The sequence below is a fragment of the Mizuhopecten yessoensis genome, unplaced genomic scaffold (genome assembly GCF_002113885.1).
Source record: "Mizuhopecten yessoensis strain PY_sf001 unplaced genomic scaffold, ASM211388v2 scaffold10447, whole genome shotgun sequence".
NCBI classification, from domain to species: Eukaryota; Metazoa; Mollusca; class Bivalvia; order Pectinida; family Pectinidae; genus Mizuhopecten; species Mizuhopecten yessoensis.
This window is the reverse complement of record NW_018408551.1, coordinates 1,462,260-1,479,448: the sequence shown is the minus strand read 5'-3', so window position 1 is coordinate 1,479,448 and position 17,189 is coordinate 1,462,260. Positions and strand designations below refer to the sequence as shown.

Here is a 17,189-nt window from a genome sequence, read left to right as displayed (position 1 = left end):
CAACCACTTTAATCCATTTGGCGGAGTTATGGTCGCTTTCCGCTTAATAACTCTAGCCAAATTCCTTCAAACTTGATAACAATGTTTGTGTTCATCTGTCTATCCACCCATCTCGGACACTTTTTGGTTTTAGTGTGATAATTGCTGTAGATATTGTGCAGATATTTCACTCCGTATGCACATCCGACTCATGCTAAGTTTGTCAACCGATGTGTTTTTTAGGGATAATTAATGAGGTAAGTAAATTATGATGGATTAAACGATTAATTTACACCGTAATACCTACATGTTCAATAAAAAGTCTAACTTCTGTATAAGGTGGTTTTTTTCTTCGAGTTTCAGGCTATACATTATGTCTCAACAGTACGATACTCACATGTTTAAACCTAACCTCAATCATGTTTACCTACAATATGTCCTGCAAGACGGGGATATAAATTCCACGAATGTGCTTCTTTTACAATAATTTATCTTCGGTTACAAGCTAACGGAGGAGATATACAATGACAACAGCACGTTTCATACAATTTACTACTGTTTTATTGTTTATGTAATGTTATTGTATTATTGTTTCCTGGTGACTGATTATCTCTGTTACATGTTGCGATATGCAAAAGTTCTTGTTCCTGTCTTTATAAAGTGGTAGATCGCCCAAAAAATTGACAAATTTCTTTGTCTGTACTGTCGGTATTACTTCTTTGCCCATATAACTATTTAAGTAATTTGCATCAAACCAACAAATGTCTGGTCGGATCTAGTGCCAATATTGGATCATACTGTCGTTATTACTTATGAAACCTATATACATGTATCTAACAAAACTCAGAAGATTATAACTCGCTAGTACTTTCTTTGGTACTTTGTTTGTATCATTGATATTTCTTCGATCACATGGACGTTTAACAACTTGTTTGAGTTATTCTTGTTATGAGTGGAGAGGCATAAAAGGCAGTTAAGCAATTAGCTTAATTTATGCTCATAACACAATAACAAGTTTGAAAAATGTATCTAAACTGCTATTAATTTGTGAGGGTTATTATAAGTTAGCAAAATTAATATTACAATATTATGGAACAGGACACCTTAATAGTTTCTGAAAATATTAAAGGTTATTGATTGGCTGCTGATGACGTAAATCGGGATGCTGGTCCCTAATTGGTCAAGGTGACCCGAGGGTCGCGTCCCTTTGTTCATAAGGCAGCCATCTTGAGACACGCAATCAGCAGATCTAGCTTGATATTTAAAACCCACTTCCGACCCTCTGTATTTGGGGTCAGTACAAAAATGACTCTTTTGTGATGTTACCGTCAATAAGGTTAGCTAAGATGGCGTTGGCGTTTTTTGGCAACCCCACTAAGGCTAGCTAAAGTTTTTAGTTATATTTTGATTGTAAGATGTATATAATTTGTAACCTGGCAGGTTGTTGCTAGTTTATGTTGAAGTGAGACAACACTTGTCGACTGGTCAGAGCATTTGGTAAACCTGCCTCCCCTAATTAACAGGGTTGGGGCAGCCGGCTCGCAGTAAATAATATAAAAATGGGTTTTGCAACCATACCTCATGTGGCTTAATAAGTAAAGTAAATACAAAGTCACCCTTTGGGTCGTTTTTAGGCAACCCCACTTAGGCTAGCTAAGGTTTTTAGTTATATTTTGATTGTAGTTGCTACCATGTTTGGTATATTTGCAACCACTTTGTTCTTATGTGTTTTTTAAGTAATCTTAAGTTTTTCATAAAATCCGGATGGTGGCTTAATCAGTAAAATAAATATAATGTCACCCTTTGGGTGGCCATTTCACATTTCTTGTTTGAGTTATTCTTGTTATTAGTGGAGAGACATAAATATATATATATATATATACAAATACCTCAAGGCATAAAAGCTACGAGATGAACTTATCTGACGATTATAATTGAATCACTGGTACCTTTTATATTAAAAATGAAAAGCAATAATATTTCGAATTCATGTGTAGCTCTATATTATATTATAGCCTCAGAAAATATGTTACATGTAAGTGCAAAAAGTGTAAAAAAAAAAATGTAATTGACCTTTGAGAAATATGCACGATAACAATAATTCCAGTTGTATATAATATAACATGTAATAACGAAATCTAGTTTATAGACAATACACTACCATATACAGAAACTCGGAGTTATCTTTTTGCCGCATGCTGATTCCTTGAAAGCTTCTATTTATCATTAGTAACAAGATACAAACATCCCCGATAACATAGAAATTGAAATAGAACAACACGTGTTCTCGATTACTACCATCACTATTAAGTGGTATTGTTGAACGTATGCCGTCACGGCTGCTGTGGGCCATCGTATTTTTTATTTACATCAATTCAATGCAATGAACTTGAGACACGTAACTTGTAACATCGATGTACCTATGAACCTCCCATACAATTAGTAGTCCTTGCGAAACCTGACACCCACAGGGAACCCTCTGAATACCATCTGTCGAAGATCAAATATGGACATCAAAGCGTCCACCGATCTATAAACTCATAGTCCATTCGACGCTAATTGCGAAGTCTTGTTGATTGCACAAGCAAGATTTTAACAAGATTGTATAGACACACTCAAGCGTAACATTGATTCGCGAGAGTGGTCAGGTGAATACATGAGGAACACTACGAGAGAAACCATAGAGGAAAATGCTAGGTCAAACTTAATGAAGGGACAGTTTACAAACTGTTTGTTTCACAAGAAAATGACACTTACATCAGAAATAGTTTTTGTTAATGCCTGATAATAAAAGTTTATCAATGAAAGAAAGGTTCGTTTTCAAACTTTCATGGTTTGAGGTAAAAACTATTGATTGATCGATCAGTTGAAACATGGTCTAGGTAGGGGTGAAGCGGCGTTAACATTACAGAAAGGTAAATCGATTCACAGTCTAAGTAGGAGAGTAACATTATACCCAGCTAGCATTGGATGTCATGTTTACGTCAAATATTGACGTCAGGATTACGTCAAATAATGTTCAAAAGTGAATGTCACATTGACATCATTTCTTGACGTCAAATTAACGTCAAATATTTATGTCAACTTTACGTCAGGAATATGTCGGAACCTGACGTAATTTACATCAGGAAGTGGTCGTGATTTGACATAATTTTACTGGTTTATTGTAAATGATAACATAACACAGAGTGTTGGTTTCAATCAATTTTAATATCTTTAATTTTCAGAATAATAAATTACACTTCACTTTTACTTGTAAAATATAATAAGGTATATGCCTTGTCGAAATCCCTGCGTTGGTCAATTACATAAAATGTCAAAAGACGAGACAACCATAAATACAACACATGTTAATCTCCATAATTAAACAAATATTGATCAATGAGAATGTTACTGAATTATAATGTAATGTGGATACTTGTTAAAAATATTTCATAACTTTGTTAACTTTGTCATTTAAAAAAAAACATATCCATAACAAATGACAAATATCAATTCATTAATACGAGATCAATATACATACTGGAAGACAACAATCAGAAGATATTGGTGGACCATGTCCATATTTAGCCAATTATCAATTAACTTTGTTGTTGTTTTTCGTTGCAATGATTGACCTCAAAATAATTCATTTCAGAAACAATGATTTCAAGCGTAAATTATTAAACACATATAAGACAAGAAAATGTAGCAAAGCTGCTGGACACAATTTTATAACGACATCACCTTCTAGGAGATAATATGGAGTATATGATTTATACCTGCCGCAGTTTTAACAAATAATGCATTTGATAATGCACTTTAAGATAATCTATCTGATCTATATGTATATAAAATATACATATCTGTTTGAGGATACAAATATACTTCAACAGCTTGAAGTAATCACATATTGAGTGTGATACGAAAACACATCTCGTCATAACGCAGGTGTTCTGACTGTTATCACATATTTGTTTTGTTAACTCACCTGTACTGATCAAATACCCGAGGCCTGATATTTCACAGATAAAAAAGCAAAAAATACCGATAGCGTAGGAATTTCCTATTATTTTTGTAGATACAATGCAACCTCAATTTCATGGAAGGCTTTAACGCATGGAAAACCACCGGAAGACCACAAAAAAACACCGTTTACAGATCAAACCTCCGGCGGCGAAACAGGTCATATGACACACGTTACATAACGAAGGCTCAGTTGACATACGGTCTAGGGAGGCGAGTAACGTTCTAAAATGAACGACCAGTTGACACACGGTCTAGGTAGAGAGTAGCTTTATAGAAGGAAGGATCAGTTGACACACGGTCTAGGTAGGAGAGTAACGTTATAGAAGAAATAGAAGGGAGGTTCAGTTGACACACGATCTATGTAGGAAGTTACGTTATAGAATCAGTTGACACACGGTCGTGGTAGGGGAGTAACGTAATAGAAGGAACGATAAGGTGACACACGATCCAGGTAGGAAGAAACGTTATAGAAGGAAGGCTCAGTTGACATACAATCCAGGTAGAGAGTAACGTTATAGAAAGAATGATCAGTTGAAACACGATCTAGTTAGGGAGCAACGTTTTAAAAGGGATGATTAGTTGACATGCGGTCTAGAGAGGAGAGTTATAAGGGAGAATCAGTTGACACACGGTCTGGGTAGGGGAGTAACGTTATAGAAGGGAGGTTCAGTTGACACACGATCCATGTAGGAAGTTACGGTATAGAAGGAAGAATCAGTTGACACACGGTCTAGGTAGAGAAGTAGCGTTATAGAAAGGAGGATCAGTTGACACACGGTCTTGGTAGAGAACAACGTTTTAGTAGAGAGGAATAGTTGACGTACGGTCTCAGCAGGAAGCAACGTTATAGAATGGCGGGATCAGTTGACAGACGGTCTAGGTGGGAAGCAACGTTATAGAAAAGAGGATCAGTTGAAATACGTTCTTGGTAGGGGGAGCAACGTTATAGAAGGAAGGAGCAGTTGACAGATCGGTACAGGTAGGAAGTATCCTTATTGAAAGGAGGATCAGTTGACACACGGTATAGGTAGGAAGTAACCTTACTAAAAGGAGGATCAGTTGACATACGGTATAGGTAGGAAGTAACCTAATTAAAAGGAGGATCAGTTGACACACGGTATAGGTGCATAGATGGAGGAAGTAAACTTACTAAAAGGAGGATCAGTTGACACACGGTATAGGTAGGAAGTAACCGAATTAAAGGAGGATCAGTTGACACACGGTATAGGTAGGAAGTAACCTTACTAAAAGGAGGATCAGTTGACACACGGTATAGGTAGGGAGCAACGAGTTAGAAGGCAGGATTAGTTGACATACGGTAAAGGGAGGAGAGTAACAAAGGAGAATCAGTTGACACACGGTCTGGAAAGGGGATTAACGTTATAGAACGAATTATCCGTTGTCGAATTATCCGATGTCACACGGTATGGGTAGGAAGTAACGTTATAGAAGGAATGATCAGTTGACACATGATCTAGGTAGGAAGTAACGTTATAGAAGGAAGGTTCAGTTGACACACGGTCTAGGTAAGAATTCACATCATAGAAGAAAGGATCAGTTGACATTTGGTGTAGGTAGGAAGTTACGTCAAAGAAGGAAGGTTCAGTTGACACACGGTCTTAGTAGGGAAATAATGTTATAGAAAGGAAGATCAGTTGACATATGGTCTAGTAATGGAGCAACGTCATAGAAGGAATGATCAGATGACATAGTAGGTCTAGGTAGTCGGTAACAGTATAGAACGAAAGATCAGTTGACATGGGGTCTAGGTAGGTAGTAACGGTATAGAAGGAATGATCAGTTGACATACGATCTAGGTAGTGAGTAACGCTATAGAACGAAAGATCAGTTGACATGTGGTCTAGGTAGGTAGTAACGGTATAGAAGGAAGGATACATTTACACACTGTCTAGGTGAGACGTAACGGTATAGAAAGAATGATCAGTTGACACACGGTTTAGCTAGGAAGTAACGTTATGGAAGGAATGATCAGTTGACTTCTGGTCTAGATAAACTTGGTATGGTTTTATTTTGTTTAACGTCCTATCAACAGCTAAGTTCTTTTAAGGACGTGACTCTATAAGTGTTGTGTATTCGCGCTTGTGTGTGTGTGTGTGTGTGCAGGAGGACAGTTAACAAATGCATTCACAGTATAAAACATTAACATCAGGACATGAAAAACTGATCGTGCAGTGTTTCTTTAGCAGAAATTATTAAATATCTAAATTAATTTTTCCCTCATTAATGCAAATTAAGGTATTTTAAGTTATTTTAAGTCGTAAACTACTGTATTTAGCAATTCATTCCAGTAAACTACTAATGTCATATCATGACTCCTCACGTTTTCGTTCTGCAGAACAAGCTATTTAAATCTGGATTCTTGTTTCCTTTTATTTATGTATTTGACTTTTGTTATCTTTTAAGAAGGCAACTTTTGTTGGGCTTCATACCAGGATGTTTCTCGTCAAATATCATGATTATTGACTCTAAAGAAGGAAAAACGTCGTTTAAAACAGAAAAAAGACAGACAGACGGACGGATGACCGCCAGACGGACAAACTACGAGGGAGGCCGTGCCATTGCATAGGACCACTTGACTTTCAGTGTAAGGTGAAATGTATTGTATTATGACACTTATGTGTCACCGTAATGATTAGTAAACTGTCGTAGAACGACAGCTTGTAGCCCGGTCCTTTCTATATCTCTACATTGTACCGCATGTATAGCTACACAACACATGGACAGACTACAGGGTATGAAGTGTTTCATCAAATTAGTTATATTCCCAGGAATAATATGTCTGTGTGCAGCAATGTGGATTACAGGGTACGTATTGTTACAAGTTTACACCATATAGTTATAGAGTTGTCAAACCGATCAAATTTTAGTAACCGGTTACTCGAACAATCCCCGATCGAGTAACCGGTTAATCCGTCAATTTGGTAATCAAACAATTATAAACAACGACAAAATGTTATGTGTTTAGCGAATAATTTATTTGAAACGTATTTACACCACAAACATATACAAAATGTATTATATATAAATAAGCATGATAGTTTACTCGCGTGTTTCAAGCTAAACACAGAAAAAATAGTTACAGGTAACCTCAATAAATATATTTCATTGACAAGAAATGTCGGGTTACAGTAAGGCATGATTCAATTACAGTTATCAGGGCCCAGTTGTTCAAAAGGTGATTAGCTTAATCAGTGATTAGCGCAAATTTTATTTTAGCGTAACTTTAAAACACAACCATTGAATTAGTTACAACTTTCCATTTACATGCAAAATTGTGAGATGTTACCTTGTATATTGACGAAATCGTTAAAGGTTGAAAAATGTTGTTAAACAGTGATTAAGCTAACCACCCTTTGAACAACTGGGCCCTGTACTCTAAATCAGATCAATTGTCTATATGTGACAGAAAGTATGGTGTTTATAAGTGTGTATATAATTGTAAACACAAATAACAAGAATTCCAACGGAATTATTTGTCTCGACTGTCACTGCTTTGCATATCAACAGCAAATATCTGGTCAATCATAGCAAAATAAAGCCACCAATCATTTCTAATTACGGAACTTTACTTTATTCAAACTTGTTTTCAAACTTCCAACTTCAAATCAAAATTAAATTGGAATTTAAATCAGAAAAAGGTTTATTTAACAATCTTACTCTGTGGTAAAACTTTTGAATATATCATAGTAAAAAAATTAAAATAATCGAAATTATTTCTTTTCATTTTTAGAATAAAGATGTTTAGGAAATATTTCTCATATCATACCCAGCACATTAAGAAGGTATAAAGTATTGAGATGCACTATAGATGAAGAATCCGCCATCTAAGTTTAGTTGGTTTAGAACTTGCATTTAAAAAAAAAAAAACATCGCTAAAACTTGAAAAAGAACATCTAAACACAGATAAAAAAGATACTGAACCAGAAAACAAGGTAATATTCAGCATCCGAAGGAATCCAAGGTCAATTGGTACAAGTTTAGTTGGTTAACTTCTTTGTACTGGAATTAAATAATTTTATATTTAATGTAGAAATTGACTGACTATACTCCTTAAAAGTACACTGTATAAAGTATTTGTATTGTGTGATTTTGAGGTTTCTCTTGTGAAACCAATTTTTATTATAAATACTTACCACAGTCATTATAATGCATATTCCAACCTTACTTGGCTCTTTACATACGTAAATAAAGAATTTCCCCCCCCATGGGGAACCCCTGGAAAACCCACCAATCAGACGCCAGTATTCACGCACGTAATCAGACACGAAGCCATGCTTCCCACTTCATAATTCCAAAGCCCAAAAAAGTGAGAGCCAAGGAGACAAGGGGAGGCTGGGAGGGAACTCACCTAATGACTGTGGTAAGTATTTATAATAGAAATTGGTTTCACAAGAGAAACCTCAATTCTATTTCAAAATACATTACCACAGTCATTATAATGCGAATTCGACTTACCGCAGTGGTGTCTCCGTGAGCGATGAAGGGTTCCAACAATAGGACCCATACCCCCAGAGGAAAAATTCAAAAAATTTCTTTTGTGACACAGATGACCCCTCCAAACAGCAGCTGTCATGACCTCAGCGTAAGAAGAACCATTAAATAAGGCCCACGAAGTAGCTAAAGCGCGAACCTCATGAGCCCTAACCCCTGACACCCGCAAGGACTGATCCCCTGCCGACTCATACGCAGCTCGAACAGTCTGAACAATCCAGCGTGAGATGGTCGCCGCAGATAAATCGGAGCGACCGGGCTGGAGAGACTGGAACAGCCGAGACGAATGTCCCGTCCCCCGCTACCCTTCTGTTCTTGACAAGTAGTAACGCAAGGCCCGAACTGGGCAGAGCAGGCGATCAGGACAATCCCCATCCAGAGTTTAAGCAAAAGAAGGGATAACCACAAGCCCTGGGGTGAAACCGGGAACCTGGTTCTTAGCTAAAACGGAAAGAGCAGTGGTCACTGAGACCGAAGAATGGCCAGCCGAAAAACGAATTCAAGAAGGAGATCTGCTGAAAGCATGAATCTCGCTTCTGCGGCGACCGGAAGCAAAGGCTATCAAGAACACAGTCTTGAAAGTAAGAAACTTCCGACTGAAGGGGCCTGAATGGCGCCCTCAACAAGGAATCTAGCACAAGTGCTAAATTCCACCTGAAGGAGCGAAGTGAGCTCCGGAACAGCCGAATCCGAGGAAGGTCGTGGGCAAACCCCGTCCCCCAGAAGCTTCATAACTTCTGCACGTAGAGTGCGAAACGAAGCCGAAACCTCAAGGGGCACCGGATCAGCATCTCGGGGCCGGGATTGGGTAACACCGGAAGGGCATTCCGAGTCCAACCCAGACGAATCAAACGACTCCAAATCAGAGTCAGAAAACTCGCCGACTCTATCCTCATCCCGAGTCTCCGTAAAATTGGAGCAACCAGGAGAGCCCCGAAGAACGTCCCTCTCATCACTAGGAGAGGCACCCGCCGAATCCACCTCCATCAACGTCACCCTCTGAGGAGGGGTGCGAGGAGGGGAAAGAGAACGTGACCTGTCTTGAGAGACAGAGGAGAGGCAATCAAGAGACCCTGGAACCTGCTGTAAGGTAGTAGTTGACGCAGGACAGCGGAAGTTACTGGTAGACTCGAATTCCAAAATAGGAGCTCGAGACAACGCAGCACGACCAGCAGCCCTAGCATGACGCGGTCTCTGCCTGACAGAACCGGTAGCAAAAGCTGGCCGGGCACGGCAAATGTCACAAGGCTGCTCCAGAGATCAAGACCGACAGCTAGGGCAGTAAGGGTGGGGATCGGAAGCCTCAAATAAATGACCCCCAGGACAGCGCCTTTGAGAAGGAGGAGTCTCCATCTCAAAGTAAACAAACCGTCAAACGCGAACACGTTGCCGAAGAGGGGAAAGAGAACGTGACCTACCCGAAGGAACTATCGGGGCAAGCGATAGTCCTTGAGAGACAGCAGGAGCAGGATCAAGAGACCCTGGAACCTGCTGTAAGGTAGTAGTTGACGCAGGACTGCGGAAGTTACTGGTAGACTCGAATTCCAAAATAGGAGCTCGAGACAACGCAGCACGACCAGCAGCCCTAGCATGACGCGGTCTCTGCCTGACAGAACCGGCAGCAGAAGCTGGCCGGGAGCGCGAACGGCTCGGTGGCGGATGGAGGGGGGGCCCCATCGCCGCAGGCAAGAAGGCGGGGGGGGCATATCCAGGCTGGAAACCCATACCACCCTGGGGTGGAGGGGGAGCGGCTGGAAAAGCCCCCTGCTGGGAGAAACCCCAAGACTGCCCATAGGCGGTCGGTGGTTGGGGCGGAGCATAAAAAGGAGCCTGTTGACCCCAATGAGCTCCATTCCCACCCTGCAAATAGGTGGGATAAACCAGGGAGGACCCTGGAACAGAGCCACCAACCTGATGCCCGAAACCGGAGGCAGGACCGGTTTGGGGGGGCGGGGTAGGGAACCTAGGGCCACCTACACACCCGCCGCCATAAGCCACACCTGGCTGACCTGACCAACTCCACCCAGACTGACCTACAGCAGGGCCAAAACCTGTAGGGCCAGTAAAACAAGCCCCACCAGGGGAGCAGCGTGCACCGGCAAAACCAAACGCAGCCGTGCTGGCACCTACCATAGGAAAACCTGGAGAGGAGGCACAAGGGATAGAGCTGGGAGCATAGGTTTTTACACCAGTGCTCACACCACCGTAAAATCCAGCCGAGGCTAGCGAGACCGGACCGGGCAGCAAATGTTGCACAGTGGTGGACGGCGTGCTAGACGCTATCACCACGCCAGGGGCTACATCAGGGATGCAGGGAACCCCGGGACAAAACTGCCGGGGGCCGGTCTCCGACAACAACACCCTCGGGAGTGGAGCGGACCGGCAGGAGGCTACCAACAGAAGCATCCGCGGACACAACATGGCTGGCCTGTTTAACATTTAACATTCCCTGCCCTCCAACCACAAATTGGGAGAGAAGGCCGCCCCCCCCCCCCTGTCACCTAGTCACCGTGGTGACCGGGACAGAGCCCAAACCCTCACCCATGTCGACCGACATAACGGTAGGGAGGGGGGGGGGGTGGGTGAGAGAAAGGTCCGGGTCCAACGGAACAAATTGTTTTACAACGGCCCCGGTACGGGCCGAAACCAACCCCAGGGAAGACTCAACAAAGGTCGAAATTCCGCTGGTGTTCTCCGAGGGGTTAGGCCTAGCCTTAGCCCTCGCCCCACCCCTACCCCTCCTACCCGACTTACCTGCACGCCCTCGCGGGCGGGGAGAACCACCGGCAGGAACCGGCTGCCAGGCACGGCAAATGTCACAAGGCTGCTCCAGAGATCAAGACCGACAGCTAGGACAGTAAGGGTGGGAGTCGGAAGCCTCAAATAAATGACCCCCAGGACAGCGCCTATGAGAAGGAGGAGTCTCCGTCTCAAAGTAAACAAACCGTCAAACGCGAACACGTTGCCGAAGCCTGGTCGCAAAACGGCGCAAAATAAAGCAAAACGCTAAATTAAAACAAAATAGAGTAATATAGTATAAAGGATACAATATATATCGGTACAAACAACGCCAGTAGCAGTTGGAAACCCTTAGAAGAAACCAAACACGTCGGTAAACACGGAAGGATGAAGGAATTATGAAGTGGGAAGCATAGCTTCGTGTCTGTTCACGTGCGTGAATACTGCCGGCTGATTGGTGGGTTTTCCAGGGGTTCCCCAAGGGGGGGGGGGGATTCTTTATTTACGTATGTAAAGAGCCAAGTAAGGTTGGAATATGCTTTATAATGACTGTGGTAACGTATTTTAAAATAGAAAGTCAAGTTTATGTATATATGTAATTATTGCCTGATTTGTCTTCTAAACAATCCTTAATATGCAGTGACGGTTGTATCTTTGTAATAATAATTATTATTATTATTCGAGTTCTTATATACCGCTTTGTCACAACCTAGTTCGTAGGTCGTCTCAAAGCGGTTCACAATTGATCATTCGTAGTTATAGGGCCTTTGCAGCCAGCCAATATCCTCCTCAACTCCCCGGGGAGCATACAGCCGGTGCTGCCATTCCGGCGCTCACAGCTAGCATTCAACAAGTCTAGCACTTCCCAACCACGTACTCATTTACAGTTGAGAAGACTGGAACAAGCGGAGTAAAGTATCTTGTTCAAACATACAACACAGCGCCGTGACGTGACCCGAACCCGCAACCATTTGATCACGAGCCCGGCGTCCTACAACTAGACTACCGTGCTTACCAGTACATTGTATTGTAATGTTATAACATACAAAAGGTCAAGATCATTCAAGTATACGGGAAACAAAATGGGGATACATTTCCCCCCTGTTTTAATCCGACATTGCAAACGAAAAATTCCGAAATTTCATTTCCGTTTTTAACACATGACTTGGTAATAAAATATAAGTTTTGGATAACATTAAAAACTTGTCCATTTATGTTAACATCTTCTACCATAATCCCGTTCGCCAAACCGTGTCGAACGTTTTTCGAAAATCAACAAATGTACAGTACAGCCTTTTCCCTTGAGCAACAATGAATGTATTATGAAAAATATTTTCAGTCGTCAAGTAACCTTTTCTAAACCCTGCCTGAGAAGGAGTAATTAGGTTAATTTCAGCAGCTAATTTAGTTTGTTTTTTTGATGATACGAGTAAACACTTACCCAAGCACGACACTAGAGTTATAGCTCTATAGTTGTCCGGGTCGCAAGTTTCTCCTTTATTTTTATAAATAGGCTTAACTATTCGTACTGTCCATGAGTATGGGGCTAATCCAGTTTTTAGTACATGTATACTGTTAAATCGCATTGTATATAACGGCATAAATTTATATCATTTCCACGTGCTTTGTTATGTCTTAAATTATTAACCGCATGTATAACCTTTTCTTCTGAAATACCTTTGTCTAGTATTCGGTAAAAACTATTGTTTTCTTGTTCGGGAATATTTATGTTATCGTCATCCCGGCCATCAGTTGAATTGTTCAGCGTTTTCGAAATACTCAAAAAGTTCATTTATTGGTATGTCGGCTTTAATAGATTAGGGTTTAGCAGACAATATTTTTAATAAATTCCATAGTGATTTTGGGTTATTATTTGCAGATTTCCTTATATCCCTTTCCATTTTATGCTGATATTCCTTAACTCGGGGCTTTTCTGTTTCTTTTTTTTTCACTAATTGATATTTCTTCTTGGCCATGTGAAACTCATTTCTCAGTTTTTGACATTTTCCAGTATAACATGGTTTATTAATTGTACATGCATCACTCCTGTGCATGTAGGGATATCCTTTACCGAACGCCTTATTAGCTGACCATACCTATTCTGCTCACGATGTCATTAAGTTCGGTTTTAGTGATATGGTCCACGGCTTTATCATTCAATTGTTTTAATGTATCACTAATTTGTTAACACCATCTTCATTATGGATTACGTCTACAAATATGTTATTTTTCTCAAAGTTCCATTTGACATAAGACATGCTATTAGAGCTTGGGTTACACTGGCTGTTATTTGCATTATTAATTCCATGTAAGACTAGTTCAATAGTCCAATGGACATCTACATGTAATATCAATGGGTTGAAATCATTAACTTTGAGATTCTTAACTAATTTGAACAGATCTGATGATAATAGCACATAATCAATGACAGCTGAATCACTGCAAGTAACATTACCAACATTTTTATCATCACGTTGTCTTCCGTGTGCTCATACAAATTGCTTAATTTAAAAAAATCTAGGAGCTTGTATCCAAAATTATTAATTTTCGATTTACATTCACTAGACCTTTGTAGTGGTACATTGCCCAACCTTAATGTAGGATCATCAATTCTATTCATTTCAAGGATTTCTGCAAATGCATTGTCAGGCTCCACGAAATCCTGCCGTAGTCCTTTTTTGCATTGAAATCGCATTTCATTGAAACTTTGGTATCATCTCGACAAAAAAGTTACATTTCTTGTTCAATATCAGAAAATACTTTTTTCTATGTTTCGCTTCATACATGTACCCATCAGGTACGTCTAATATATCAAATGGGAGGCACGGCAGTCTAGTGGAGTCACGGCACGGCATTGTGTTGTATCTTTGAGCAAGATACTTTAGTCTACTCAGCTGAAATTGAGTACGTGGTTGGGCAGTGCTAGAATGCTAGCTTTTAGCGTCGAAATGGCAGTTCCGGCTGTATGCTCCCCAGGGAGTTGAGAAAGGTATTGGCTGGTTTCAAAGGCCCTATAACCACGGACAATAATTTGTCAACCGCTTTGAGACGACCTACGAACTAGGTGGTGATAAAGCGGTATATAATTCCACAATCATTAATTGAGTCCAGGTGCAGTTCCCGTCGGGTGACCTCCTCTGGGGGTAAATAATAGTCGGTTATTGATTTTGGTTACCGGTTCGTGGTCATCTGACACAGTAACCAAGTAATCGGTTAAACGTTGACAACCCTAATAGTTTACAATCATTTTAACACTTATTACATATATGAAATATAATTTGAAGAATACAAATCGATAAGTGCCAACAACAGGGAACTGGTTGTATTGTTTTTTCCTTAACGGAAAATAGAGTATATATGATTCTTACTCATTATTAAATTACTTTTTAATGGCAATGCACATGCTGCACGGCCAGGGAGCAAGTAGAAGAACAGACCTACCATACCATGCAATGTATAGAAAATTAAGAAATGAACGTTTCCGTTTAGATCTGCAATATTTAGAAGGCTTGATATTCAAGAATTTCCTATTCTGTTATATTCTACAGAGATATGGAGTTTCGAAAATACTTCTATCATTGAAAAATACTTATCAATCTTGCCAGACTATTAAAAAACATTTGAATAGCAATGCTAACTTTAAAAAGCAATCTAGTGTCATGTATAAGGAAATAAAACAGTTTCAAGACAATAATGACACCCATTAAAAAAATGTGTAAAGTCGTGAACTGGCTACATGGCTACAGTAAACGAATGTACTAATGATTGGGATCATCTATACGCATGTTTAACATAGTGTTGTGCTACCAATTGCTCACCAATGGTAAACAGACCTTCTCTTGTTTGGTAGAAAATTCATCAGTGTGTCAAACCTACTCTTCATCTAAACTGAATTTTGTACTTGACTGCTACTGACTTAATCTTAAACAGTAAGATAAGTTGTAGGTTAGCCGTATTAAAGTATGTATATCAGAACGTCTAATTCAAAACTGTCTGTCGGTCTAACATACCACGACAAGAAAAACAATCCTCTTGGTACGAACGTCTATTACTGTCACATGTAGGAATATAAGATAAGATATAAAAAATACTGGAAATTCGTAATAACGCGGAAATACACATTATTACGAGAACTAACACGTTATATTTACATTTGCTCTGCACCCTTCCATTGCAATGCATTGCGAAGGCAAATAATGTTATGAGATTATAACAACATTTGCTATTGTAATGTCATCAATCTGTATTGTGACATCATCAAATTTATTGTTGTCAACACTTAAGTTGTTGTTCAAAATCTGTTAGAAATAACTAAATAAAGCATAACTACTTTATCAAAATGTAAACATAAATTATGAATATTTCAGCAAATATTGTTATGGTCCTATATCACACATTTCTATTACTGACGAACTTATACATAAAGCCCTACCAGGCTTTATTACAAGTTTCTCATTAATAGCAATGTGTGTTATAGGACCATAACGACATTTGCTAAAACATTAATTGCCAAACCAACTGAATAGAAGTCAGTACACTAAAGTCCTCTATTAGGTGAGAGCCAAACACAAATGTGAACTGGGGATCAGTTATCTCGATGCCTCTAGCCTATGAGAGAGACCGTGACTAACGCTTAGAAAAAATACACTACCCCAAGACACGAGGACCACAAAAGTACTCATCGTATTTATTGGGGTCATGCCATTACGACCCAATCGCTTGTAGAACTTACCATAGTTTATACGGAAAAATAAGTCTTTTCTCTATAAACTGTACATTCAAAGACTACATAGTTTCACACTTGGTAGCGACGGATAATAAATAATAAGTATTGTTATGGCATGCAACCTGTGACCCCTCGGTTGATGTGAGAAACAATTGGTGTGTGTATAACTATGGCTGTATCTCGTGGAATTTTGTTCCGACCGGACCCCGCAAAAAGCACAATATGCGTATTTACATGCTTATTTGCGTTATTCCGCGTTTGTTTGTGTAACAACGTGATTTTTTGGGGGGTTATAACGTGGGGGTTTTCACCTTATTACGACTTTCCAGTTTTAGTTTTTTTATAATTGACTCGATGAGGCTTTCGTATGTTGGTGATGAGTTTCTTTATAAATAATGTAGAACCATATACGTGACTATTACATTCGAATCTCATTTTCATCGAATGAAAGGATTATTATTGATTTGCAATGTCCGAATTATATGTTTACAGTTCATTTAACAGAAGGTGGGAAAATAAGTGAAAAGGAAACATTAAGGTACTTACCAGAGCATTAATTTGTTGTGATCAACAATCGTCCTTTCAATATTTCCATTGTTTTCTATTATTTCTGACCATTTTTTATTAGTAATTATGTGTGCCTAGGTGCTCTGATAACATCTAAACTTAGGCTGTTTGCAGTAATGATGACTGTTAAGTAACCTTTGTCTTGCAGACTTTACCACATAGTACCCATCTTAAGACCAAGCAACGTTAAATGGATCGCTACTGTCAACACCGGGGCCAACAGTCCACTGGACAGGTATCCTTATTATTTGAAAATACGGAATGTAACAAATCTACTCCAGACCGCAAACGGAAAATTTTCCGTTCTGAGCATCAACAGCAACCGAACTATTTTCCATTTAGGAGAGATGATATCCGTAAGAATCGACTTGTATAATGGGTATGGACAACACCTGTCCTCTGGCGGGGACCTCCTTCGAATATGGATGACGGACACATCCAGTAATGCTAATGTAAATGGCTACGTCACTGACCTCGGGAATGGCTCTTACATAGGTCACGTGTTGGCTGTGTGGAAGGGAAAAGCACTGATTAAAGTATCAATTGCAAATACAAAGGAACAGGTCGGGTTAGTAGCACAATATTTAGAGAAACACGGATTGCTGAGAAACATAAAAGCTACCTTTAGGTCAGATGATATGAAGGTATGGGAGACGAC

At 39.8% G+C, this 17,189-nt stretch overlaps 1 protein-coding gene across 1 annotated transcript in view; it reads left to right on the top strand.

The window, feature by feature from the left end:
• The first annotated feature begins 6,735 nt into the window (after nt 1-6,735).
• LOC110460667 (NXPE family member 3-like) overlaps nt 6,736-17,189 on the top strand; it is a 19,301-nt gene continuing 8,847 nt past the window's right edge. Inside the window, exons 1-2 of the mRNA XM_021513708.1 lie at nt 6,736-6,813; nt 16,680-17,175. Of these exons, the coding sequence (XP_021369383.1) occupies nt 6,743-6,813; nt 16,680-17,175 (567 nt within the window). The 5' untranslated portion in view covers nt 6,736-6,742. The remainder of the gene's footprint in view (nt 6,814-16,679; nt 17,176-17,189) is intronic.